The sequence below is a fragment of the Pomacea canaliculata genome, linkage group LG2 (genome assembly GCF_003073045.1).
Source record: "Pomacea canaliculata isolate SZHN2017 linkage group LG2, ASM307304v1, whole genome shotgun sequence".
In the NCBI taxonomy this organism is placed as follows: domain Eukaryota; kingdom Metazoa; phylum Mollusca; class Gastropoda; order Architaenioglossa; family Ampullariidae; genus Pomacea; species Pomacea canaliculata.
The window spans coordinates 2,310,728-2,336,827 of record NC_037591.1 but is presented as its reverse complement, the minus strand read 5'-3'; the positions used below and the strand labels follow the sequence as shown (position 1 = coordinate 2,336,827).

General features: G+C 38.5%; 2 protein-coding genes across 2 annotated transcripts; both read right to left on the bottom strand.

Annotated features, from left to right (window-relative positions):
- Nucleotides 1-381: 381 nt before the first annotated feature.
- LOC112557457 (DNA-directed RNA polymerase, mitochondrial-like) lies at nt 382-13,302 on the bottom strand. The gene is made up of 17 exons (XM_025227324.1): nt 13,242-13,302; nt 12,902-13,038; nt 12,526-12,626; nt 12,229-12,349; nt 11,214-11,298; nt 10,592-10,703; nt 9,028-9,034; nt 8,658-8,780; nt 8,220-8,342; nt 7,283-7,360; nt 4,956-5,066; nt 4,004-4,161; nt 2,708-2,806; nt 2,304-2,376; nt 1,719-1,810; nt 1,297-1,367; nt 382-1,093 (listed from the first exon to the last, which is right to left on the bottom strand). Exons 1-17 carry the CDS (start codon nt 13,300-13,302, stop codon nt 1,044-1,046), a joined length of 1,602 nt encoding a protein of 533 aa, XP_025083109.1. The 3' UTR covers nt 382-1,043.
- Nucleotides 12,902-23,791, bottom strand: LOC112557453 (DNA-directed RNA polymerase, mitochondrial-like). The gene is made up of 16 exons (XM_025227317.1): nt 23,018-23,791; nt 22,471-22,599; nt 20,043-20,201; nt 19,655-19,800; nt 19,143-19,194; nt 18,525-18,632; nt 18,047-18,196; nt 16,908-17,001; nt 15,617-15,690; nt 15,326-15,457; nt 14,909-15,025; nt 14,657-14,698; nt 13,738-13,817; nt 13,508-13,574; nt 13,242-13,376; nt 12,902-13,038 (listed from the first exon to the last, which is right to left on the bottom strand). Exons 1-15 carry the CDS (start codon nt 23,789-23,791, stop codon nt 13,359-13,361), a joined length of 2,142 nt encoding a protein of 713 aa, XP_025083102.1. The 3' UTR covers nt 12,902-13,038; nt 13,242-13,358.
- Nucleotides 23,792-26,100: the final 2,309 nt, after the last annotated feature.

Here is a 26,100-nt window from a genome sequence, read left to right as displayed (position 1 = left end):
GAGTAAGCAAACTTCTATATATGCCTGCTGCATCCCACAGACATTTGTGATTTGTACATTTATTGCTTGCCTTTCCCCACAATGCAGACTAGTGATTTGTCCAATTATTTACTGCTTGCCGTCCCCGATTTTCCTTGCATATACAAAGGGTTAACAATTTAAGATGTCTTGCTGCAGGCAGGCGCAGGTTAAAAATGCAGATGCGAGCAGTTCTTGATTTCAGCAACAGTGCCTGCCTGACAAAAGATTTCTCAGGAAATAATTTTCTGCTATTGGTGTTATCTACAGTTTACATCATGCCATATGCTAGAAAAGGACTAACAAAATTGGAACCCATCAATAACCACATCCAGTACTATGAACAAATGAGTAACAATTAAGCTCTTTTACTGGGTTACATTATCACAATTATTGGATTCTATAATGAAATCCTTCAAATTTACACACAAAAACACCATCAGTTTAGCCACTCAACATGTCAGAGTGACTTTGGAATTATTTATTATAATGCAAATGTTCTCCTTTCCCCATTTTTAATACATACAAACCCTCCCAAGAATAATGCCCCCTTACATACAAACAAATCAGAGGTTGCAGCATATCTAAAATGATCAGTCCATTAGGCACTGGGCATTTAAAGACAGGATACATATTTCTCTGCTTTGTAGTGGCAACACATTTATACTTAAAAAATATCCATTGATAAATTATTATCAAGCTCATCCCTCAGTCAATTTATACACACATGCATAGGATTTTTTCCAGGAATAAAAATCACATGCTCATCAAATGCAGCCCTGTGCCTAAAGTAACAAGAAGAAAACACACTCTTCTGGACAACAATAAAACAATGTCACTTAAAGGCTTTATAAGAAGCCTAATGTCTTGTACTCTACTCAGCCAGTCAAATACTCTAGGTCTATTATTTAGCAACTTTTAGTCTCTTTTTCAGAATCACCCACACATTTAGTTTTCCACACCAGGTTCTTTCAGAAATCACTAGTAACTGTAAAGTAAGATGCAACAAGAAATGTCTCATTTCATCAGCTGAAGAAGTATGTTGACTCCAAAACTTTGTCCAGATCAAAGGTACCTGCAAGAAGACAATGTTTTATTGCATGATTCTCTTAGAAGTGTAACTTAACTGCTTGTGTGTCACTGACTGTAATCCCCACATCGCCTGCCCTTTCCTACCACTATGCATGTTTCAGTCTGATTCTGGGTTTTTTCATCTTGCAAAGTTTAGTACATCATAGCAAATCTACCTTAAGCAAAGTGTTCACTTATATGATTTACCTCTTGATGGAACATTAGACAGAACACTGAGGAGAATATCTTTCTGTCTGATGTCGAGGTTGTCTTCATCTCTAAAAGAAGAAAAATCACAACCAGACTGTATTATTTACCCATTTGAAACATTTACCTATAAAGATATCAAGAACACCTAAATGTTTCAGACTTATTACATTAAATAAATTCATTTTTTTTTTTCTTGTGGAAACAGTTAAATTTGTTTTCCCTCTGTATATTCTAATCAGCACATCTCTAACCTCATTGCCCAACTCCACCATGGATTATCTATCTTGGTGTTCGAATGTGCAAAAGAGGATTTTTAATTCTTATATGTGAATGCATGTACAACTATTTGCTTAAATCCACATGACCTGATACTGCAAGATTTTTATTATTATTAATATCAACATTATTAAAACACTCACCCCAGTGCTAGTGTGTATCTGTTGATAAACTGTTGGGACAAATCTTCCAGTACTGGCTGTTTGTGCATTGCCACAAACTGTTGACGGCAAATCTGAAAACAAAACATTCACTTACAACAGTCTTGTACAATGGAGAGATGCACAGCTTGTACTGCATTGTCTACACACATCCATATTTATGTATGACTATGATGTGCTGAGCCCATTGGTGAAACTGCCCTCAGACCAATTTGTGTAGGTCTGTATCATACGCATGGTCTTTGCCAGCTATTATGTGAGACCATGGCATGAAGAGAAGTTAGCGCCCATTTGTCATAAAATCATGCTCTAAGGGGGGAAAAAAGAAAAACTTGCAGATGCTTAGTAGACTGAACTGCAATTAAGTGCAAGTGGTTGGTTACATTTTTATTTTTATTAGAGCCTATTCTATGCAATGGAACATAGCCACATTTCTAGAAATCAATGTTGGAGTAAAATCCCCTGCAATTTTCAACAGTCTGCTTCATGATACAGACCTGATTCAGCCATTCTATTTTAACCTTCCACACTTTTAGAAATGTGGTGAAAATAGATGAAGGTACTTGCCTTATTCATGATATCCACATCACAGGGATGTGTCCAGAAACAATCGTGCACCGACACAAATGTGATTCCAGCCCTGCAGAAAAGCAATGCTATTTTCTACATATACACACAAACTTGGAACAAACTGTTTGAAACATAAAAGATCATCTTTCCACAATTTTACAAGACACTGCTTATAAAACATAAACCAGGAATAGTCTGTACTCCTTGATATTAAAAAAAAAAACTTGCTAAATGTAAACACCAAAGAAAATGATTGTGTGTGTGTGCATGGATTCATCTGTGGATGCATGTGTGAATGTACAATGGTGCCATGATGCCTCAAACATAAACCATTGACACAGCTGACAATCATTTGTCAAAATTCATTCTGCTTTCGAACAGCCATGTTGTTCTGTACTGACCTGAGACAGTAGATAGTAGTGAGCATCATGTGTGTTGAATCCAGTGAGTGGATGAAGTTTGGGGGAAATGCATTCTTCTGCTTCATCACATTTGGTTTCCTAAACACAGTATATCAGCTAAATACACTTTTCATTGATTTGAGCTTTAGGAAGGACAGCTGACATGAATACACGCTATCACTTACAAAATTAAAATCTATGATACACAGCGGACCTCTTTAACTAATAAGCATGCATTTATATATATATCTGTGTTCCAACTGATCTGTAAAATATGGATTGAAGAAAGTTTACAAGGATGTCAACTCTCATCCTAGACTTTTCCTTAATAATAATGCAAAATTTGTAAAGCACATATTCACTCTCCTAAGGAATAGACTCTTAGAGCAAGAACAAAATATGAAGAGCATATGAGGGACAGGAAAACAAATAACTATGAGCTATAAAAGAATAAACAACAGTACTAATGAAGAATAAAATCAAATACAGAAAACACAAAGAGAAACCATATAACAAGAACTGAGACTAACATGATACTTCAAAAGGAAGACAAGCAGAGAAGGGTGTGAACAGGGACTAGCATGGTGGAAAAGGTTGTTAATAATGTTTACGGAAGAGGTGTGTTTTCAATGCTGTTTAAAGGACTCAATAGTAGGTGGCGGATATGGAAAGAGATTGATTTGCTATATTTTCCATTATGCAATAAATCTAGCATTGAATAAAACAAGGAAATTGAAATAATATTCAAACCAAGTTGGATTGTTCACTTCATGGAAATGAGATTTCCAATCTCAGATGCTGGACATTCAAGATTTTTAAAACTGACAATTTTGAGTGATTAGGCCTTGTGTAGTTTATTTTAAACTATCTTTCCACCATGTACATAAAAAGTGGAAAGGTTTTCATAAAACAGCTTGTGAAATAAACAAATCTTCATTACTGAATAGTCCTGGTAGACTGAAAATAGTCTGAATACAATAATTTTGAGGGAACAGCTAATATTTCTCTTACCTCTGTGTACTTATTAAGGTCATTTATAATTTTTCTTTTTTAGGAGTAGGGTGAAGCAGTGACAGAAGAGCAAGAATAATAGAGATTTTCTAGCATTGAATGGAAACTGTCGTTCTACAATGCTTAAAAGCCACCATCAGAGACATAAACCGGTAAAAGAACTAAGGTTCAGATATCCAGCATGCTCCCTACATTAAAATGCTAGGTAGCTGTCAGGTGCAAACAGTTCAGCAGACATAAACAATGGGAATGACTATTATATCATTAGATAGGCAAGTAACTCACTCAAAATAATTCAGTGAATTTGATGTGGCAACACCGAAGCGGGTTGAGCTCTGGTTGCGGTGGTATGGCTGCGTCACTGGGAGGCCAAGAGGGGTAACCCATTCAACTGGCCGATGGCATATTGAGGCAATCATCTGGGCACTCAACGTCAACCAGTTCTAGAGCAAACAACACACTCTGGTCAGGACAGCAATTAGCAGCAGTCACAACTACTTCATTTAGCACACAATAGTTTTAATTGGTACACTAGAATATCTGATGTATGCTTGTATCTATCTATCTATTCCTCTTTGTGCATCAGGTTGCACATAAGAACCAGAGTCCGCCACCATGTCGATCGGCTGAAACACCTCCATGTGTGTAATCGTAGGGCGACTCTGGAAAGGTCTGAGCACATGTCAAATAACGCCTTCGTTGAACCCAATGTAGAGGTGAACTCAATGTTCCCATGCTTTTGGAGGCGTTCAAATGTTTCTGAAAGGCCTTTGTTTTTCCTGCATGTCTTGGTGGATTCGATCTTAATGGGATTGAAATCGCTATTTGAACTGACGTGGAATCGATGAAATTGATGTACATTCATCTTATTCGATCACAGATAAAATGAAAGTGAGGCGTTCAGAAATAGATTTCGGTGGCTGGATTCTGCGCTGAAGGTCTGCTTGTGGAGGTTTTTTCTTCACAAAAGTGCAGGTTGTCTTGAGCTGATATCCTTGTCTTCTGCCTCAGAGTCATTTGCTGCTGCATTCGAGTGCTGGCGTCTGAGAGAACAAGATCATCTGATTTGGAGTTTCCAGCACCCCACCTGCCTCGGCTTCACTCAGCTCTGCTCTAAATTGTGGATGGCAGGGACCCTATTCTTTGCACTTGCTAGGCAAGCATACACCACACTATATGCTCTTAATAACATTTAATATCTTAGTCATTATCTTATCACGCCTGTACACAGACTCACCTGTAAGGCTCTGAAAGTCACTGCTGGAAATTCCAGTTGCTTTAAAATTTGGTACTTAGCTCCATATCGTGTCACACCATACACAGTTGTCATCACTGTCTGCTTAATTACCTGCAATTGCACATGCATACAGCATGATCGCTAATGATTACAAGGCTAACAAGTATGAAGACAGGTATGGTTACTAGGTGACTGGATACAGACGAAACTTTCTGCTGCTGAAGTCAGATGAATTATTTAAATAGATAAACTACAGTGAGGCTACACATAAAACTTTATGTTGCTGAAGCCAGCTGACTTATTTAAATGGCTACATGTCGTCCGTGGTTTTTTTTTTTCTGGCAGAGGACAGAGGTGGAGAGCCCTGACACCTGCAGCACTTCTTATGTCTTAAAACTCTATTCCCAACAAAGTGGGTTGAAGGAGTAGACTGTCTCACAAAAACTTTAAAAATTAAAATGACAACTAATAAATATAGCAAAAACAATGCAGAATAAGGAAAATGGATTGTTGCTTAGCTATGAGTTTGAGGGTTACCAAGGATACTGCTTTTATAACTTCAAATAATTATAAAAATAGTTAAAGAGCTACAAATCTAAAAAAATCCTTGTTCCTAATTACGTGAATAAATGGATAAGTACATATAGGCAAGAATGATGAAAATAATGTATCCTAGTGTAAACTAATGTGGAACATGCAAACTTAATTCTTATTTTCTGCATCCATTTCAAAAAGTGCAGGTAACTTCAGTTTGCTTTTAAACAGTGAATCAAGAATTCAATAAAAATACCATTTTTGGTGATAACATTTCTTTTTTCGAAATACTTACCAGATGACACGACTACATGGAGAGAACAACCTCTAGCTACCTCAAATCCAACTGTCCAAGCCTCTCCCAGTCAAACGACCACAGAATGGTAGGACATGAATTCAGCACCTGTCATGCCAGTGAGAACTCAACTCCAGTTTTTCCCCTGGACTGAGTTTGGAACCCACTGTGGGGAGGCGGAAGGGAGCTAGCTGTCATGTCATTTGGTAAGTACTCGAAGAAAGAAATTTTACCACTAAAAATGGTATTTCTTCTTCATATTGTACCAGATGACACTACATGGAGAATAACAGGTGGAGGGAGTGGTAACCCACCTTAGCTCTTGTGACTCTGTCTGTATTTGAATTTATTTTTCGTTGAGTACGGTTGTTTATTCTTTTATAGCTCATACGCTATTTGTTTGTTTTCCTGTCCTTCATATGCTGTCCATGTTTCATTCTTGTTCTTAAGCGCTAAGAGCATACTCCTTAACCAACCAAAACCCAGACAGACATGGAGAAGATTGGTCCACAGAGAGACAGAGGCAGCTGGCATGACATGGACTCAACTGAGTAGGGACACCCAGAACTGGGTCCGATGGCGTGGAGTAGTTGCAGCCCTATGCTCCACTGGGGGCGAAAAGGAATAATAAGCGCATGCTGTTTAGGAGTGCGAGTGTGTGCTTTACAAATTTTGCATTTATTATTATTAAAAACCTGCCGTACTCATAACAAGAACCCTTCTTCACTTCTGCCCCTTTCTGAATAAACACATGCACACATACAGCTGACATTCCTAGTGGGTATATTATGTGACAACAACTCAGGCTGCCATTATATCTATCATATGAATAAAAACAATACAGCAATACAGCGAAAAACTGGAGTTGTATGCTCATTGGCATAACAGGTGGGGATGGGAGAGGAGGCTGAACTGATTTCCTCTCCTACCATTCTGTTGTCGTTTGACCAGAACAGGTCTGGACAGCTAGATTTGAGGTAGCTAGAGGGTAATCTCCACAGTCATGTCCTCTGGTACAGTATGAAGAAGAAATAATATGACTGTTCTGTTTGTCTTAAATTGTGCTGGTAACCACAATGGTAGTCATTATTCAAATATCCTAAAGGTGGAACTTTTTGTGGGCGTTTTTTTAAAAATGGTTTCGCCCGTGCGAGCAAAGGTAGGAGTACACGGTGCTGACTTTTACAAGCGGTCAGTTAATTGCTACCCTGACCCTGAGGCAGGGTGGAGATCAGACCGTAATTGGAGATGACTGGACGCTAGTAGTCCGCACTTCCATTCAATTCTGTTGTCCAGAAGAAGTTCCACCTTTAAGAATGCACGTTTACGAGTAACATGGTGTACATAATCTAATGAAGAAATAATTTCAACAATGATGGCCTTATAAATAATAAATATGATCTAGTTCACAGCACAGATGCAAAAGACTAAGTCACGTTTAAAACTGAAATAATATTAAAAAAAAATTTGGTGAACTACTGTGCTGCCGTCTAATCACCTTTCTGCTGATAAAGCCTTCCAAGACTTGAGCAATCTTTAAACCCTCTGCAGCCTCCTTAGCTCTCTCCTTCTCAATCTAAACAACATAAAACATATATATAATTATGAGAGTAAATTCTTTTTTCTTTGGCTGTACCAGATGTCATGACCCCATAAGATAAAGGGTTATACCAGTTCTTTAGCCATTAAAAGTTGTCTCCCTGACAGTGAGGTAGCATGTGTACAAGTGAGATGAGCAACTGCCATGTAACAGCTATAAAGGTAAATGCAATATTAATACAGCAGTTTTTTGAATGGTCACTTGGGTGTTCATTAGCCTCTGCTCTTTTCATGTGCAACAATCTCTGCACACACACTCTCTCAACACAGTGGTTCTCAAAGTACTTCAGACCGCAGACCACTCAACTGTATAGTAAAAAAATATGGCGGACCACCAAGGCCTAAAATAACTCTGTACTAAATTTTCTTTTGTAACAGTAGTATAGTATTAAGTTAATATAAAATTACATATTTCGTAAAGCTCACATAAAAATTAAAAAGTAAGCAAGTGCACAGAGTTACTAAGGGTAACAGATGACGTGGTTAAATGCTTGCGCTGTGACATGAAGACTTAGCTGGTAAGCAAGAGTTTTATCCCACAGAGCAGTTGGGCATCGACAAAATTAAAACTCATGTGAGATCAATACTGGACTAATTAGTGCATATGGCGATTTAAACATCCTTTCCTGACATGTGATAACTAAAAGCTGTGGACAGCCTGACATATGCATGCGGCCCACAAGTGGTCTGCAGACCACACTTTCAGAACTACCGCTCTAACACACAAATATACATACTGTGGTCACACATACAAAAATATACAATCAGTTTACTAACACAGTAACAGGTCTGGTTATACACATGTATATATATTTTTCTTTTTCTAGTCTACTCACCAGTTCACACACATCACTGTACACATCTTGAGGCAACTCATAGGGCCACAGATTGACAGACTGAGCTCCTTCTTGATCACGACCCAAAGCAGCATAATGCTGCAAACCATTGCAGGAACCATCCTGCAAGGTACACACTACTTGAAGAATACATATTACAAGTATGCTGAGGACACCCAAGCTAAGAGACCAACATCAACCCTTGTGGCTACTTTTCCATGTCCAAATATACCACCATTAACTCAGTCTCTATAAATGTCCCAAGCTCTAATGTCAAAATGTGGAAACATAAAAATTGTACGCCGATCTGCATGTCTAATATAAATGCAAATCAACTTTTTCAATATAGTATGACTAAAACTACTGTCTAATTCCATTCTCCACGCCATCATTTTACAAACATCCTACAAGATAAGTCTGACAGGAAAATATTTGTACCTGATGAATGGGAAAATGACAGATGTAATCTTCTGGATTCTGGGACCGGACAGCTTTGGCAATTTCTATGCAGCAGGCAAGTGTCTGCCAAGGTTTGTCCGACTTCTGCCACCACTTGTTTCCCTGAACATGTATAAGCATGCCCATGCAATGTTTGGCATGTCGTGTAATGTGTTTAAAATAATTGTTTCTTGAAAATTGTGAGGAGTCAGTCTGAAGCATTTTGTTTTCACTGGTGTCAATTTGTTTAGATGGTAAATATGTCAACAGAATTGCTAGTGAGGGCTACAATAATGCTGGAATAGTTTTGCATGGATTTTGCTGTGGTAGAATAGAATAAAGCATTTCAGCTGAATATTTGGTAACTGACATAGAAACTGTTTGTCAAAAAACAAAACAAAACAAAAATGAGAATGTCTCATTAGGATTAGGAAAATCAGAGATCTGGGCTTACAGTTAAAGGCTATCAGCTGAGTCCAGAATTTCTGGCATGATGTCATTAGCGTAAGCAAGTCGGTCCTTATTGGAACACCTCAAAACAACAAGAACAATGGTTTACGTTTTATTATGTAAATATATGCAACACACATAAATACCTGCACCTAAATGCACATATAAAACCAGCAAAAAACATTCTCTCAAGCTGCATCATGTGTCAAGTAATTTATCATCTTAATCTAAGGGTGAGGCATGTATTTGCTCATGAATATTTGATCTGAACGATTCAGACATAAAGAGAGACCTTTTTATTAGACACAGAAAAATACCATTTTTTGTGGTAAAATTTCTTTCAAGTACTTACCAGATGACATGACTATGTGGAGATCACCTAGCTACCTCAAATCCCACTGTCCTAACCTGTTCCAGTCAAATGACCACAGAACAGTGGGAACATGAAATCAGTTCAGCCCCCCACCCCTCCCATTCCCACCTGTCACGCTAGTGAGCACTCAACTCCAGTTTTTTTGCCTGGACGGAGTCTGGAACCCACTGCGGGGAGGCAGCTGTTGCATGTCGCTTGCTGATGATGATGATGATGATGATGTAGTTTTGTAACGCGCTAGTATCCGTATCACTGCTTGCTGCAGGGGTTGTCGAGGTGGGGGCCAGGAAGGGGTGCCCAGGGGTTGGTGTGACCCGTTTAGTCTGGACAGGTGGTAATAGACCCGCCTTGGGGTACATCGTAAGTCGGGGGCATACCTAATAAGGTCTTCCGTTGCTGGACGATGTAAGGCATGGGACATAACCCTTAGTAGCATGGGAAGAGCAGAAGCTTTCTCCTCCCCAGGGTTAGACTGGGACTATTTATTGGAGGCCTGTGATCGGATCAGCAGAGAAAGAAGAGTAAAGTGAGTAATGAGAACTTTTCCTGTCGCCGTTTTGCAGGCTAATGGCTAGCTGGCCAGTACACAGATGTGAAAGCACGCCTTTATTCCAAACTCTACTGCTAAAGTGAACGCGGAATGCAAATTCGCAAAAGTGCACTTAGCTGAACAAAGGTCACAGGCCACACTGGTATATCCAAGAGACTGCAGAAACAAGGTATCTGACACATGTCTCAACTGCATGAAGCCGGGTGAAAAACTGGAGAAAAACTAGCAAGACAAATGGGGATGGGAAGGGGGAGCTGAAAGGAATTCACATCCTACCATTCTGTGGTCGCTTGAATGGAAAAGGTTTGGACAGCTGGATTTGAGGTAGCTAGAGGGTGGGTGATCTCCACATGGTCATGTATGTCATCTGGTACAGTAAGAAGAAGAAAGTATCCCCCTTTCTTAACTTTATCCAGAGGCAGGAGATACCAACCTGTTAATGATTCTATGGGTTAATGTCATTAGATTTGAACATGGGAATCATTTTGTTTGAGAATATCTCTAAACACTGAACAGTTTTCAAATTTGTCAACACTAAAACATGCTTGCTTGGCAATATACCTTTTCTTAAGGCCAGTCAAGTTCACAATGTGAATTTTCATCCAGTCTAGGCCATCAGGACCAAGCCGTTTTCCTTTAGCAAACAACAGCATGCCTCTCACAGTGTCACTGCCTGATCAGAAAACAGTGTGTATTCAGTTATTAACAATTCAAAGTGCTGATGTAAAATAGCAACTTCTCAAAAGAAGCATCTTGGTAATATTCTTCAGATTACGCACTTTTTGAAAATCAAAATGTGTACAATGTGCTTTGAGCAAGACCTACTGGATGTATACTTTTCTTTTGTTGGTTAAAACTAGAGGAAATTTACTGCTTATGACATTATGCCTGTGACAGTTGTAACCACTTCTTGAACCCTTTCTGTACAAGTATTAATGAAAGTAAACTGTTAAGCTGTACATGTGACAGGCTTTTTGCATATTAAGATTAAATTAAATTGACTAAAAATCTGCATCATCATCATAAATTTTGCACACAACATGAGGTGACAGGAATAATATGTTCACATAACACTGTGAAAGAAATACACAACACCAAACCATTATACTACACTGGATCTGTACTAGAACAGGTAATCATTCTTCATGGGCAAATTGTTCTTAACTGAAATGAAAATATTTACCTAAATGGTTAAAGTGAGGTGGGCATGGGTAGGTACGGCCCCTGAAGTCCAAATTATGTGGAAACCAGAACACCTCATCTCGAAACTGACAAGAGAGGACACAGTCAAAAGCAAATTAATAAACAAGTACTTTAAAGTAAAATTCAGGTAATTAAACCTAACAGCCACTGGGGGGACACCCCAACCGAAGTTTCACTATTTATAAAACTTGGACTGTTTATCTCAAATTTTGAAATTTCTTGTAAACTTTAGACGAGGACATCATGGATGAAATAAATTTTCAAATATCTGCAAAAATTTTAGTGCAAATTAAAATTCTATCGTTAACCATCAGTGGGGTCCATACGGACCTAAAGGTATAAATGCCACCAATTACAGATGAATTCCAAGAAATAAACATCGCACCATCCAAATTTGTCCCGCCTTGCCTGACCTAACGGCAATTCTTATTTATTTGTTCAATTACTTATAATGTCCCTTTAAAACCTATTTAGGTGTCCATTTTCTCCCTCTTTCTTCAGCCGAGAAAATGTCTCGCATAGTGGTGGATCCCTACAAAAGTTGCTTCCTTATTGTACAATGATTGTATGATTTGTGACATCATTATCTATTGGACAAACAAGGAGGGCGAACTAGTTTATAGCAAAAACTGGAAGATGACTAACAATGAGTGCTTAACAGGTGTACTGATTTTAGCTGATGTCTACAAAGGTCAGGATGAACTGATAGAACAAATGTGGAGCAAGAAGAATAGGAGAGCTATTTTTTCCCAAAAGTAATGTTCAAAGCAAGATTTGATGCTGCTGCTAAATGACGTCAGAGGTGACCTGATGAAAATCACTGAAATATTTGATGCTTGGGTAGATAACTTGAAATAATGTTACAAACTCTCAGAAAATGTGACTATCGATGAACAATTAGTCGTCTTTAGGGGCAAATGTCCTTTCAAACAATCCATTCTCAGCAAGCCAGGGAAATATAAAACAGACTAGAATCATAAGAAAACTAAACATACCTTGTTAGCAATAGACAATCTATATAACTCTTGTGACCACAAACTGTGCATATCTGCTTTCTTCATACGAAGTTTATGGCGTTGTACACGAATGTTAGCTTTTTCCTGAGCTGACATCAATCTGTGGTGATGGAAAACACATATTCACAACTAAAAGCAGGAAATCCTTGAATATCTATTTCAACATGTACAAACACAATATTACCAAATTCTCCTTTGAAGTTTTTCACTATGAGAATTTAGAATCGAGAACAGGACTGAAGGCTAAGGATATGAAATGCAAGCATGACAACTCACGGGGTTATCTTTGGTGCAGGAGGGCACTCTGAAGCAGGAGGGGGAATGGCCAGGGAGTCATCACCTTTTCTGTTAAAGATCTCAATAATGACGTCCAAAACCTAGACACAAAGTGATTGGTCCTGACAATATCATGCAGCACAGGCTCATCTTTTGAATGAAGTGAAAATGCAGACATAAAGAAATGTTCTGTCTTTTAAAGGCTTTAGGAGTATTTATTGGATAAGGCTTCCTTGGAAGATTCAGTTTTAAAAACACAAACAAAAATCTAATAGTTTAAGTCTTTTGTAGTCATGGTGTATGTTAACACAACATAAATGACAAGCCCATGATAATATTAATAATAAAGAGACAGAAATACCCACTGCACACTAACCTGCTTATTAATCGTCCACGCACAAGCACCGAGTGTATTGACGGCATCAAGAACTGAAACAAATTTTGAATCGGCGGTCTTTTCTTGCAATTTGTCAGTCTGCATCTGAGCTTCATGTGGAAGGCGGACAAGACGAACTGTAGATATAGCACAATGCAATAATTCAACATCAGTCCAATGCCTGACAAAACACAATGATTCTTCTGGATAGGTCACCACTCTTTGTCCCACAGACAGGCTTTGACATATGCATGAAGAAGAATATGACATGAACATCCAATGCTGTAAAGTTAACATGAGGAAAAGCAAAAGCTTGAAAAAGTGCTCTCTTCACAGTCACCTGCATTGAGCAGATATCCTCCATGTCCTGTGGATATCCAAGGCACTGGTGGAACCAGCATAGGGAGAAAGGTCGTATCAAAGGTCAACTTGTCAATTTCTGCTGATTTGTAAAGTTTCAACAGTATTGGTGTACCTGATGACAGAAACATTTTGTTTGTAAAGAAAGTTTCAGAAGTTTAAATGAAATGCTTGTACTTAGATGCTTCAGTGGATGATGGGTACAATAGGCACAAGTTAAGCGTTTTGACTTGTCTGCATACTAACCTTGACCTCTACTGCATGACGCTTCATTCTAGAGCGCATGATGGTATAGAATGCATGTACCATCTCCCTGTAATAAAAAGAGTGAAGACAGTATATTTCTGTAACACAGAGAAACAAAGGAGCAACCAAAAAAAAAAAATTAGGGATGATGAGGAAAGTATCTCAACCACAGCTTACATTATTCTGAAATCTCAATCACACATCATATATACTTTAAAAAGATACTCTACCTTTTAGACTCTGGATTTTTCAGTATATTTATGTTGATCTTCAGGTCATTTAAGATGAGGTCATATAGCAATTTACCTAGCTGTAACAGTAATCAGACAAGATCATTAATAGCATCAATGTATAATTCCATGTGATGTAAATAATACATATCACCTATTTTTTGCAGCGCAGCACACATTTTAGGATGGCATCTCGTATCCTAACTATTCCTGGTCATGTGTTGGCGAGTGAGTTCTCACTCCTGCGGTCTGGTCGCAGATATGCTGTACCGGTAAGTCGAACGAACCGTTACCGTAACTCGTTCATTCCGCGAACCATCCACTTCTTAAATTCCACTAGCTGTGATGATGTGTCAGCCTGAGGTGACCTTGTGCGGGGTGCCCACTGAACCTCCTGTTGCTGTGTTACTATATGAGTGTGTGTGTGTGTGCACATGTGTGTGTGTATGTCGCCAGATCTATTCTCTTACATAATCTTCCCTCTAGTGTGCTGGCGTGTCATCATACCTATAATTGCCCTTGCGGATGAATAAAGTTAAGTTGTATTGTATTGTATTGTATTACAAACTCTTATTCATAACGCTTTAGCAGAAGAAGGAAAACATCCATAAACTAGAAATACTACTTTTAAAAAGTGCACAGGATAAATACTGGAAGAACATCACAACTAGGGTACTTAAGAGTCTCTGCACCGATATTGGCTCATGGCTGTGTAAAATGACAGCCTCCTAGAACATGGCTTACACCTAACTTTCAAATAAACAAAGTTGAGCATGAAGGTAACAGGCTTCAAAGCAAATCTGAACTTTGTTTAGAAAATGAGGACTTAATTTTCAAAACTTCATACACATATTTTTCAAAAATCTGCCTAACAAAAGATAATGAAGTCATTTATTTAAGCATTTAAAAATTCACTCACTCCATAGAGCACATGGTTTGTCCAAATCTTTTCTGGTACATCCTGCAATAGAAAGTCTATTAGTTAATCTCTGACACTGAAGGGAAAATAGCTGGTACACTGTATTGCTTCACAAATCAACTTTTACAAATACCTTGTAAATTTCTTACAAATTCAATTACTCTACACTTTCTAAGTGTTTTATTTTGTAGTTAAGGATGTAAACAATTCTAACATAATCGTTAGCAATGTAACCATCTAAATATAACTTACTAGTGAAGGACCATCTGGCATCCTGTTCATAATGGTTTGCCAACGCTGCCTGTGTGAGTCAAGGTCAAGCTCAGGATTGTTGTAGTCGTCCATGTATATCTTGTATAAGGCACTAACCTGTAACCACAGCCAATAATGTCTAACTAATACACTGGCTGTGAGATACCTGCTGCATGTAAGCTGTTATCAGGTCAAAAGGCAAAGTTTATAATCAACTTTATAATCTATCAATTTTTCACATCTTATAAATTATTTTATAAAAGGTCTTGGAAAAGGAAACAATGCAAACAAATCTCTTCATGATTCAGATTTATCCATTTTAAAAGTTAAATTTAAAGAAAACATAAAATCTTTTAACAAAATATCAATGCTGCTTCCTTCAGTTTAACAGTCAGACAATGAGCAGACTTTTCTCACCTTTTTGGCCACCTCACTCTGCACTTTATCCACAAGGATGTACTTGTTGAAGACACGAGTGCCCAGCCGTAGCCATAAAACTGATTTCTTTGGACTGAATGATTCAGATGATAGACCCATTTCATCTATTTCCTTTTTTTCAAAATAAAAACACAAAATGTTATAAGATCTAAATAAAGAACAAAACTGAGAGTCATCCCATGATAAAAAATACTTTCACTGCACAGCTGATGTTAACAAGTACCACTAAAAAGAGATTTATAAACACTTCACAAAAATATAGAATGTTACCTGTAAAATGCACTGAGCATAATCTTGAGGTGGGAGCAACTTAAGATATGGGTATAATGTCACGTCATACGCCTCTGAAACAGACAAAAAGTTTTTATTGTTGACCCTTGGGAGATAATTTTGTGACACCAAATCACAGAGGTATTATTTAAAACAAGACTTACATACCAACACAGATATTCAAATGCCATGCTTTTTCTGTGTGGTGATAAAATTGCAACAGTGATGCACAAGAGACCTTTAAACAATGCCACCCACTACATGGGAGTCTCACTCAGTTATATTACCTCCTAGGGCAGACCTTCATCTAACGTTTCCTGCTTCAGTCACCAATTAATATATCAGTTTACATGTCACACATCTCTTTCAAAAACCATATTTTAAAATATAAAGTACAGACACCAGTTGGCAATTGGATAATTTACAGCAAGCAATAAGCACAATAAACAGAAACTGATAACTGCCATTTATGCTCTTTACAAACTTTGTTGACGTTTTATGCGATATACTAATATTAAAAATGACAGCCATTTTCTGAAAAGGTTTAATGAAGATGTTCGTGTTTATATTGCATTTGTACTGGCATGTCATTGTACATTGTAGCATCAGCAAAAGTATGCCTCAGACAGGTATATGTGGAAAGTTGCTTTTTTCTCTGAATCTTGATATTATTTAATAAGCATACTTAAAATTATAAATGTCTCTCTCAAAGCAATCATTCCAATGCCATCTTAGTTGTCTATTGCAGTGGTTCCGCGGGCATAAGTCAGTGGGTCCGCGGCTGACAGTCGTCATATGTCAGCAAAGTGATGTTTAAAGTGATGCATTCCTCTCATTAACATTTTAATTACAAAGAACGAGGTACGAAGTTTTATGTCAACTTATACTACTGTCACAAAAGTACATTTAGTTTTGAATTGTAAAGAAACAAATGCGGCAATTTAAATTTGAAATTCATTGTACAGACTGATTTTTAGGCCTTGGTGGTCCGCCATATTTTTTACTTAAATAAAGTGGCCCGCGGTCCGAAATACTTTGAGAACCACTGGTCTATTGCATATATGACTACTAAATAGACTAAATTGCATGACTACTAAGTTACACTGGATTAGTGTTTATCCATGTTCTTTGATATTCAATGTTCAGTACAAAATTATGTTGTGTTTTAAAATGAAGGAATAAAACGACATAATAAATACAAAGCAGTCAAGTAGACCCCCCCCCAGTCTTTATAAAGAGAGATCATAAAAATTTTCCTAAAAAGAAACCATAAACCATTTGTTTTACTTACTTGTCTGCTTGCGTTCAAACAGGCGAACTTTCTTCTCAAAGCCATCTATCAGGAGTTTACGCCATTCCTCTTTTAACTCTTCTAGCTTATTTCTCTAAAGAGAGATTGAAAAAGAATTGTGGTTCCCTTGAAGTGATTTCTCTGGTTTATTTAAAACAAATAAAACAAATAAAACTGCTTTGACCAGAAGGAGGGAGAAAGAAAGCATCTCTTCTACCGATGGAAAAATACAGAGGAACACCTTTTTTCAATTATAAATGCTCTTTCTTTGAGAATATGGGGTGTTTCGCTGGTCAGGTAAGCAACAACCCTTAGACAGTAAAGCCAACGAAGAGTTTTCTGACCAACATTCAACCCAGCCAAACAGTAGGGAGGCCTGGAGGGCAAATGTTATCAGGTAAGTAAGTCTCAAAGGAGGAGGAACTAGTATGTTACGCCAAGCCAGCAGCTAAGGCAATATCATGGCAAAGCAGCCGTCCCTATATGCAGATGCCACATTCAGAGAAAGAACAGCATGCCGGAAACGAGACCAGAACTTGAGACAGCCAATCCTCACTGTATTGGTGACAGGCATTAATCGTTGCACCACCAGTCCACAGTAAACAGTGGGCCAGCTCGGTCAGTCCCCCTTTGTACTCCCCCCAACCCAGGGCATTAGAAGATGGGTCAGTCTGGTTCGAAGAAAAGAGGAAGTCAGTAAGCAACAAAAGAAATTCATTTTTTTCTCCCACTTCAGACAGCAGTAGCAGACTGGTATTTCGCAAAAAAAAAAAAAAAAAAAAAAAAAATTCTCTGTGGTATAACGCAAAGCTAAGTGAAAAAGACTGGAGTGCAAAAGCTGAACACAGTGCACAGAAAGACAGCTAGCACAGCAAGTGGATCAAGAGCATATAGAAAAGCACATGGCAAAATGTCTTTATAGCTGAAGGCTGTTGCTCACCTGACCAGTGGAGCACCATGTGATGCAAGACACACTACCTAGTTTGAACTTATAATGTGCAAGCTAATTTAAGCTTTGGGTTTCATGTAATGTAATAAATGCCACAGAACTGTTTTTAATGAAAGTTCAAATTTCAATTTCAAGTCCAATAAAATCTGAATATGTGCATGGTGACTGAGATATGATTGCTAATACTTACACAATCCTGTGTCCTGCTGTTTGGTGGTAACTGTTTTAAAATGGAACTGACTATCAGAGATCCATGACGTTCTCGTTCCAGTTGGGTCTCTGCTTGTTGGTGCAGTTGGTCCAAAGGTAACACACCTGCATAAGGGTTTTTCTCCACCACCTATATACACACGAAGAATCAATATCTCCCCCAAAAAACTTTGCAAATTTAGTCAGACTAAGACCTTTTTATGTGCGCAGTGTATATTTGAGGGTTAACAAATCAGGTCTCCATGCAGCAGAAAACCTTTAATAAGATTTGTAATACAAGTTGCCTTATATACAGTCAAGCAAATGGACTACCTCTCAAGCAGGTTGCTAACAAGTTAAAAGTTAGAGGTAAACACTTACAGAAGATTATTACTGTTGGTTTTAGTGCTTATGACAGTTGTGTGCACAGTTGTAGTGTTTGGTATGCATATCAATTCAAAAGTGCAATTTAACATTACCTTGTCTTTGGGCCAAGACGTTTCTAAGCCATCTAAAAGTGGCCCAGAGGGTGGAAAAGGGTCAGGAGCCGGAGAAGCTACATAGTCAGGATCTAGAGAGAGAATAACCTGTAACAAAAAAAATTCAACTTAAAAGGTGACCATTTTAAAGAGTCTGATAAAAAAAAACAGGTGGTAACACTTTATATCTTTTTGTAATGCCAATGCTCACTAGATAGGTTCTTACACATGTTCCACAGTAGGTCAAAAGAAGTAAGGCCCCATATGTTTAAATACAGCCTATTAATTTTAAATCTTTTGGGGTTTATAGCTCTTTTCAGTCACACTAAGCCATGAACTGGCTTAAAGCATCAATGAAATATGTACAGCACAACATTTATTTTTAAAAAGCAAAAAACTTGGATAACTGAATTCACAATGTGCACTACTGTCAACCTCAACAAAAAGCAATCAAATTGCAAGGCTAACAGTAGATCATGGTTACATTAGTTTCTCTCTTAATTCTAGCCATTCTCTTCTGTTTCTCACACACACACACTCTTTCCTGTTTCATGTCTTGTTACTACTACTTGTACAGGAAGATGCATTTTCTAAACATCCTGCTCTGTCACTACACACCTTGTGGATGACTTTTCTCTCATCTTTCTGAAGATACACACGTTGAAAAGCTCTCGGAGGTCAAGCCCCTATCAAAAATTGAAACAGTTTATTCACACTAAAAAATCATTATAATTGTGTACTTACTGGCATAAATATTGGTGACATTCTCCAAAATGAATAAATCTTTTCATGCTAAACAACATGCTACACAAATGATAATACAGTGTAACTGTCCTGCAGGCATGTCATGTCTAGAGTAAATAATCTCTTTATCGAAAAAGAAGGATCATAAATGGAAGCAAACACAGTCTGATTTCAAACAAAACAAAATCTGTCAGCTTCCCCTCGCTAATACTGTAAAGGTCACTTTCTGAAAAAAAGCAAAATATTAATTAAATCTATATCAAAGCTTTGTTTTGCAACTGTATAGACAAATTTCTGCTTCTTCCAGTCCTTGTCGATTTCTGCTTTCTGGGGCATCTTCTGCTTTTTTGGACGTGCACAAAAAGTCAAACAGAGTTGACAGTCACTTTTGCTTCATTTTCGACTCGCTTGCTTCTGATACCCTTGGAACAATCCCCTTCCAAATTATTTCTGCTGTGTGCGTGTCATCAATTTTCTTCCTGACGCAAAGTTTGGAGCAGGCTAGATGGATAACAACTGGTCGCTTTGAAAACTGTCCAATCATTAGCATCTTAAACTAGCCTGAAGAATGACAGCAACTATTTTTGAAGTGCCGCATCACATGCTCAAATGTGCGCCAGACACTGTATTTTTGTGGGAGCATGGTCATGCTAACTTTCAAACTACACGCCCTTTAGCAAAACTTTGCCGGAATCCCGCAAACTAGAATTACCTCTACCATTGTATTTATAGTAATCCTTTAAATCAGTCTACACCACAGCTATGTCATCATACCTCCTTTTTCATGTCCTCCAAAATCCTGTTGCCGAGGGCAACATCAATATCAACATGCCGACCAATACACTCCAAACAAGCTGCATAACTCTGCATGTTAGGATGGATGCCATTTTTCTTCATAATAGTGAATAGCTGCTGAATACGTGAAAGCTCGCCCTGTCCACCATCAGAAAAACAGTACATTTAATTTTACACAAAATATAAACAAAAAACCAGAAGTGCATCTCTTTAACTTTACAACTAGTCCATGCAAAAGCAAAATTTTCAAAGGTATTTTTTTCTAGTATGCACTCATCAATGAAAAGAATATAGTTAAAAAATGTGAGAACAAAACTTATCGTTCAATAAGGTTGTTGAAGAGAAAAATAGTGAAACTTTTTGGCCAGCGAGATGAATCTCTTTTTTATTTTTAGTCGGAATTTAGCTATTACATCAATTAATAATAATAATAATCAAGATACTTATTTAGTTCTACACCCAAGCCAAAAGCCAGGATCACCATGCTTTACAACAAAGACAAATTTAAAAAACTTCCATTAGTGTGCTTTCAGAATCTGTCACAATGGCAACAAGTACAAATTCAACCTCTGCTATCATACTAGCTGTCTACACAGACCAGTCCCCAGCTTGTACTAAAAGCCTTTAAAATATGAGATAGTGTTCTGTCAGTTTTATGTCTGAAAATATATCCTCCACAAAGTTCATGCAGACAACAGCATCGAAATGAGGCTTGTACTCAACGTCTGCACAGACACAACCAGTACAGTTCATGGAGGAGTGGTGTCACATGACAGGATTTGCGTTTACATAAGACATGCAGACGGCATGGTTTTGGGCTCGTCAAGCAGGCTGTAGGGAAGCTCAACAAAACAGGAAATAGGAACAGTCCAGCAAGACAGCACAAGTGCAGACACAAGTTTCTTTTACTTCTTTGTGCAAATTAATTGAAACAAATCTGGAAAACACCAAAATATCAGTTTGTTCAAGTTTTTTGTACGATTAATATTAATACACTCAGATGAGAACATGATATGACCTCCTTGATTCTCTAGCAACAATTTGATGTCATTTGGCATTGAATTCACCAATTCTGAGAAGTCTTGCTGGATTTTAGGGTCTTTGTACTACATGTTTATTAAGGCCTGAATCAGCTTCTCCATGGTAGTGCAGTCTAGTCCATGTATGGACTGCCTGCAAACAGACCACAAGTTGGGGTCGATCGGGAGAGCTTATCCTTGAAAAATTTCTAGACTTCTTTCATATTATGACAAAGGGCTAGATTTTGCTGGAAAATAACAGTGGGTGCTAGGAACCAATGTCATAATAGCTAATACATCCCCAAAAGATAATCTTTTATAGTGTTTCACACATTGGTTGATATGGGAATTGCACAATGTTTCACCTGGTTAGCTCTGCTGACTTTGCTGCCTCTGGATAAAGAAAGGACTATCATCACTGAAAACAACTATTCTCCAGTCTTCCAGAGTCCAGTGCTTGAAATTCAGTCCCCATTTGTAACATTTGATTTTCCCTGCGTTGGTCAGTTGTTTTTTCACTGGTCTGTAGGATTTTCTGCAAGATGCCCTCGAACAGCTGATGAACTTGTTTCTATTCCTTTAGCTCTCAAATCACATTGTAAGGCATCACTGGTTTTTCTAAGCTTTTTTACACTTCCTCTGATCAATTAGGTGTCATCTTTCCATGTAGCTTTCCTCTTTATGTCACATTTGCTGGCCAGCTTTAGCTCAACAGATCCTGTTTCATTCTTCATTTCGATGACGGGTGACAGTGGCTAAACTGACACCAACAGTCTTAGCCAGACCTGGGCAAAGGCCGGCCCGCGGGCTGGATCCGGCCTGCCTCCTGTCTCTGACCAGCCCGCCTGCTAGCCCCGCCCACCAGTATATATACTATATATACAGTATTGGGTAAAACTGAGTTAACTATATTAGTCCGGCCCTCTAAAACCATCCCAATGTCTCATGCGGCCCCTTGGGAAAATTAATTGCCCACCCCTGGTCTTAGCTATTTCTCTGTAGGTCTTTCCACTGTGCTCATGTAAAGTCACAATACTGGCACACCTTCTGGGTGTAACATTCATGTTAGAAGGCAACTGGTTTGAAAACGACCGGATATACTGTTTATTTTTTTAAAAATGCTAGAATCACTTATCATGCAAAACATCAACATTATTGCATCATCCCTGACAGATTTGGCTCCACAATACAAAGTAAACATCCTGTAATGGAATAAAAACAAACAGCTAAATATGTATACTTTAATAAAACAGCTTTAATACACCTGACAAAAATGACCAAATGGAGTTTGTTTCAATTAGTTTGCACAAGGGTGTACTTATACTGTATTTGTATATGCTGCAAATTTGTACTTTACAACAATATTACATAAAAAACTGTTGCCTAACCTTCTTTGCCCACGCGTGCATGAGGCAATTGTAAACTGCAATATTTTGGATGCGAAATTTTTCTGGCGACTCAATGGTATTAATCTGCCTGTAGTGAGTCACATTCAGCAGGTTGTAAGCCACAGACTCCTACATATAAAATTAAAAACATCCCTAAGTTACATTTTAAAGCACAATTACTATAGAATAATCATTTCTTCTTCAGTCAAGGAAACATTTACAGATCCAACAGATTAGAGGGACATTTCATCTATAGGCATAACAACATAATTTACGAATCATTTCAAAGAAATATTAATTTCTGTGTGTGGTAAAGTAATAGAAAAGAAACAAAAAATTAATGACGCAAACATAAACGATCTGATGTCAATACTGAAGGAATTATGCTAGTTACATTTCTCTTTATAAGTAATAATTGTAATAGTACTCTAGAATGCAAACTGTAATTGCAAAAAGCATGAACTCTACATTTCTAAATTCTAGCCAAAGCTTGTCATCATAGCATGATACTCAGAACACAAACAAAAAATAGATCCCAAGAACTCACCAGTCCAGCAAAGCAACAACTTTCTATGAAAGGCAAGATATCCTGATTGAATAGATGGATCCGTCTAGCCTCATCATGGTGCTTTGCTATATCCTCATTATAATTTCTCTGAGTTTTTCTTTTTGCTTTGGGCACTTTCAATTCTGAGTCTTCTGCATCAAGATTTGTTGTAGCATCAATCCTCTCTAAATCTTCTTCAGTGAGATCTTCCACTACACCATCTTCCTCCCCTATCACAAGACCTTCACCAAATAATGTCTTCTCTGCCAGAGCCTCTAAAGTATGGGCATTATTGATTTTGTTAGCACTCACTGACCTCTGCTGTTGAGAACTGAAAGAAGAAATTTTTTCTTGAATCATGTCATGTCTTTTTACAGTGCTTGCACCTGCCTTCACACTGTTCTTGTATTCCTTCTTTTGAAAACTTTTTAACTCTTTCTTGTTAGTTAAAACAACACTGTCTTGTCCTGCTTTAATTAAAGGTTTCGGTAATTCAGACTGTTTTGAAAATGAAAAATAATTTAGAACTTTCATTTCCAAATCACCAGTTGACACAAGGTCTGCATCCAGTTTATTAACAGTTTCTTGTCGTGCTCTGTGGACTACTGCCTCCATCTGTAAATGAAAGTCTGTAAACTGATGCAGCCAGTCTTTGTCCCTCAACAAATCAGAAATGCTTCCATGAAGTCCATGGTCTGTTCTGTTGAGGACAGGCACTGAATCAGACTCAAACCTAGGAACATCATCATGGGGCATCTGAACTGGAAAATCCATGAAGCTGAAGTTGGTGACCAATATACGATGGAGTTGGTGAGTTTCTCTGTGTAAGATGAGTTGTGCAGCTCGTTTGTTCAACACTACAATAAAAAAAAAAAATATTGTGTTAAACATTTTGCAAATCCCTAAGTCAAACATTTAAATCTAAAAATGTTTTGCTCTTATCATCAATCTCTGGAACACCCTGCCTAGGTCAGTAATAATAACTGAATTTGCAATAAGCAGATGTGATCCATGTTGCAAGCAGAAGGTTAGACACAGCAACAGAGTTCTGTGTGGCTCTACAAAGCCCAAGCCTAATTTTAAATCAAAAAAAAAAAAATTAAATACCCCTATTTATTAAAGGCAGCTCCTTACAACACTGTGACCAATGAGGCGGGGAGAAGGATGGGCCTAACTCACCCGAGGGGAAAGGGGACACTTTAGCTGGCTTGCTCACCCGACTTTCGCCCTCCATAATCACCCACCTATTCGCACGTCTGCATGCGTACGCATTGACAATCACACTCACCCACATGCGCAAACACAACCGACAACACAGCAAACAAATTATAATCACAAGAAAAGTAACCAGGTTGAATACATGAAACGCACTAAGAATCTCTAAATAATCAATCTGACCTCAGGTCTGTAAAAGTTAGACAAGCAAATGAAACACACTTTCCTCCCAGAGCTTTGTGGCTCTGAGTCCACATCCGACGAATACTACCAAGGATGCATACATCTCGGCAGTCTTGGACACAGCTGGGAACACGGCAGTGTCCTCGCGACAGGCTGGCCCTCTACAACCAGTAGTGCATACGACTGCCAATAATGCACTACTGCCAATACTGGCAGAGATCCACAGGTCACACACCATTGCCCCAGGCAATGAACGATGGCGACAATGTTGGAGGTGAGTCTTCTGATGCATTGTTTCTAGCCCACTGGCACTGCTGCTCTTCCGGTTGCCCCAGGCAACGGACAACAGCTGCGGTGGCGATCTCAGGCGACAGTGGTCCGGCAACGGCTCCAGACGACTAAGACCGCTGGGATACACAGTAGTCACTACCCCTGGCAGTTGCCCCAGGCAATGGGTAGCAATGTTGTTATTGCCGGTTTATCCCCTTCTTGTCGTCTGCGAGGATGGAGACCCTTCCTCACTCTTCAAGGTCCCAGACTTCAAGTCCCAGCAAATAGCGCTACGTGTTCACGAAGAATGGACCTCCCTCAGACTTGCTGCCTACAGCTTGTACGGCGCTCAGAGATGCTAGTCCCTGCTGGTGTACTGGGAAAAAGGCCCCGACTAAACTTCTACCCTAAACTATATACCGATCTAACACGTGACCCCTCTAAACCAAATCTACCTGACCCTGACCCTATCGGTCTATGACTAGAGAAACCACTGCCTACCGGGCTATACCCCTGAACTGCTACATCTTACCCCTAACCCTGGGCCACGATCGCCTCCGTCAGTCAGGGTGACATGTCAAGTCGCAAAAACGGACAGAAAGGCTTCTCTTTCACTGACCGATGCCCTCCTATAATTATCTACCCCACTTTACCAGGCTGGTTCATGACAAACACACAAGTCCATGTCCAACTCTCTACTGTTCAATGAGACTGTACCTGATACCTCTGTCTAACTTCAAACATACAATCTCTATAACTGTTCCTAATAAGATCAGTTTTGTAATGACTGCTCTTAATTAACTATCAAGAAGGAACTCAAAAATTCCTCAGGATGCTTTATAATAGCAATAAACAATCTTGTCACACTTCCATTCAAAAATAAATCCTTCAAGAGGTAATGCCACTAACTGAATTCACTTTCTCCATGCAATACAAAAGCTTACACTTCATCTTCAGCAAGAGCAGAACACTTGCCACTGAAGCTGACCAAGGAAAACACCACCAGTGGATAGGAAAAATCATACAACTTGTGCAAACAAACATTATTTCCATATCCCAGCCCAGTACTGCTCTCATGGTATAAGCACTTTGTTACCACCACCACTTCCTGAATCCCCCATTCAAATATGAACCTGCTATTAGCAGTGCTAGTAGTACAGTGTTTTGATGTCAATACTGACCTTTTAAAAGTTCATGATGTAGTTTCTTTTCTGAAGATAACTTTGACTTTTTCCCCTTCCACTGTTGTCTGTCCATCTTGCTGTTTGCCCAGTGTGGTTTAGTTTGTAGAATTCCCGAGCAATACCATCGTATATTTCTCACTTTCAGAAGTGGAAACCTTAAATTACATATGAACACTATGTCAAGACAAGCATGAATGGACTGGACTACATGTTATTACAAGTTCTTCTAAA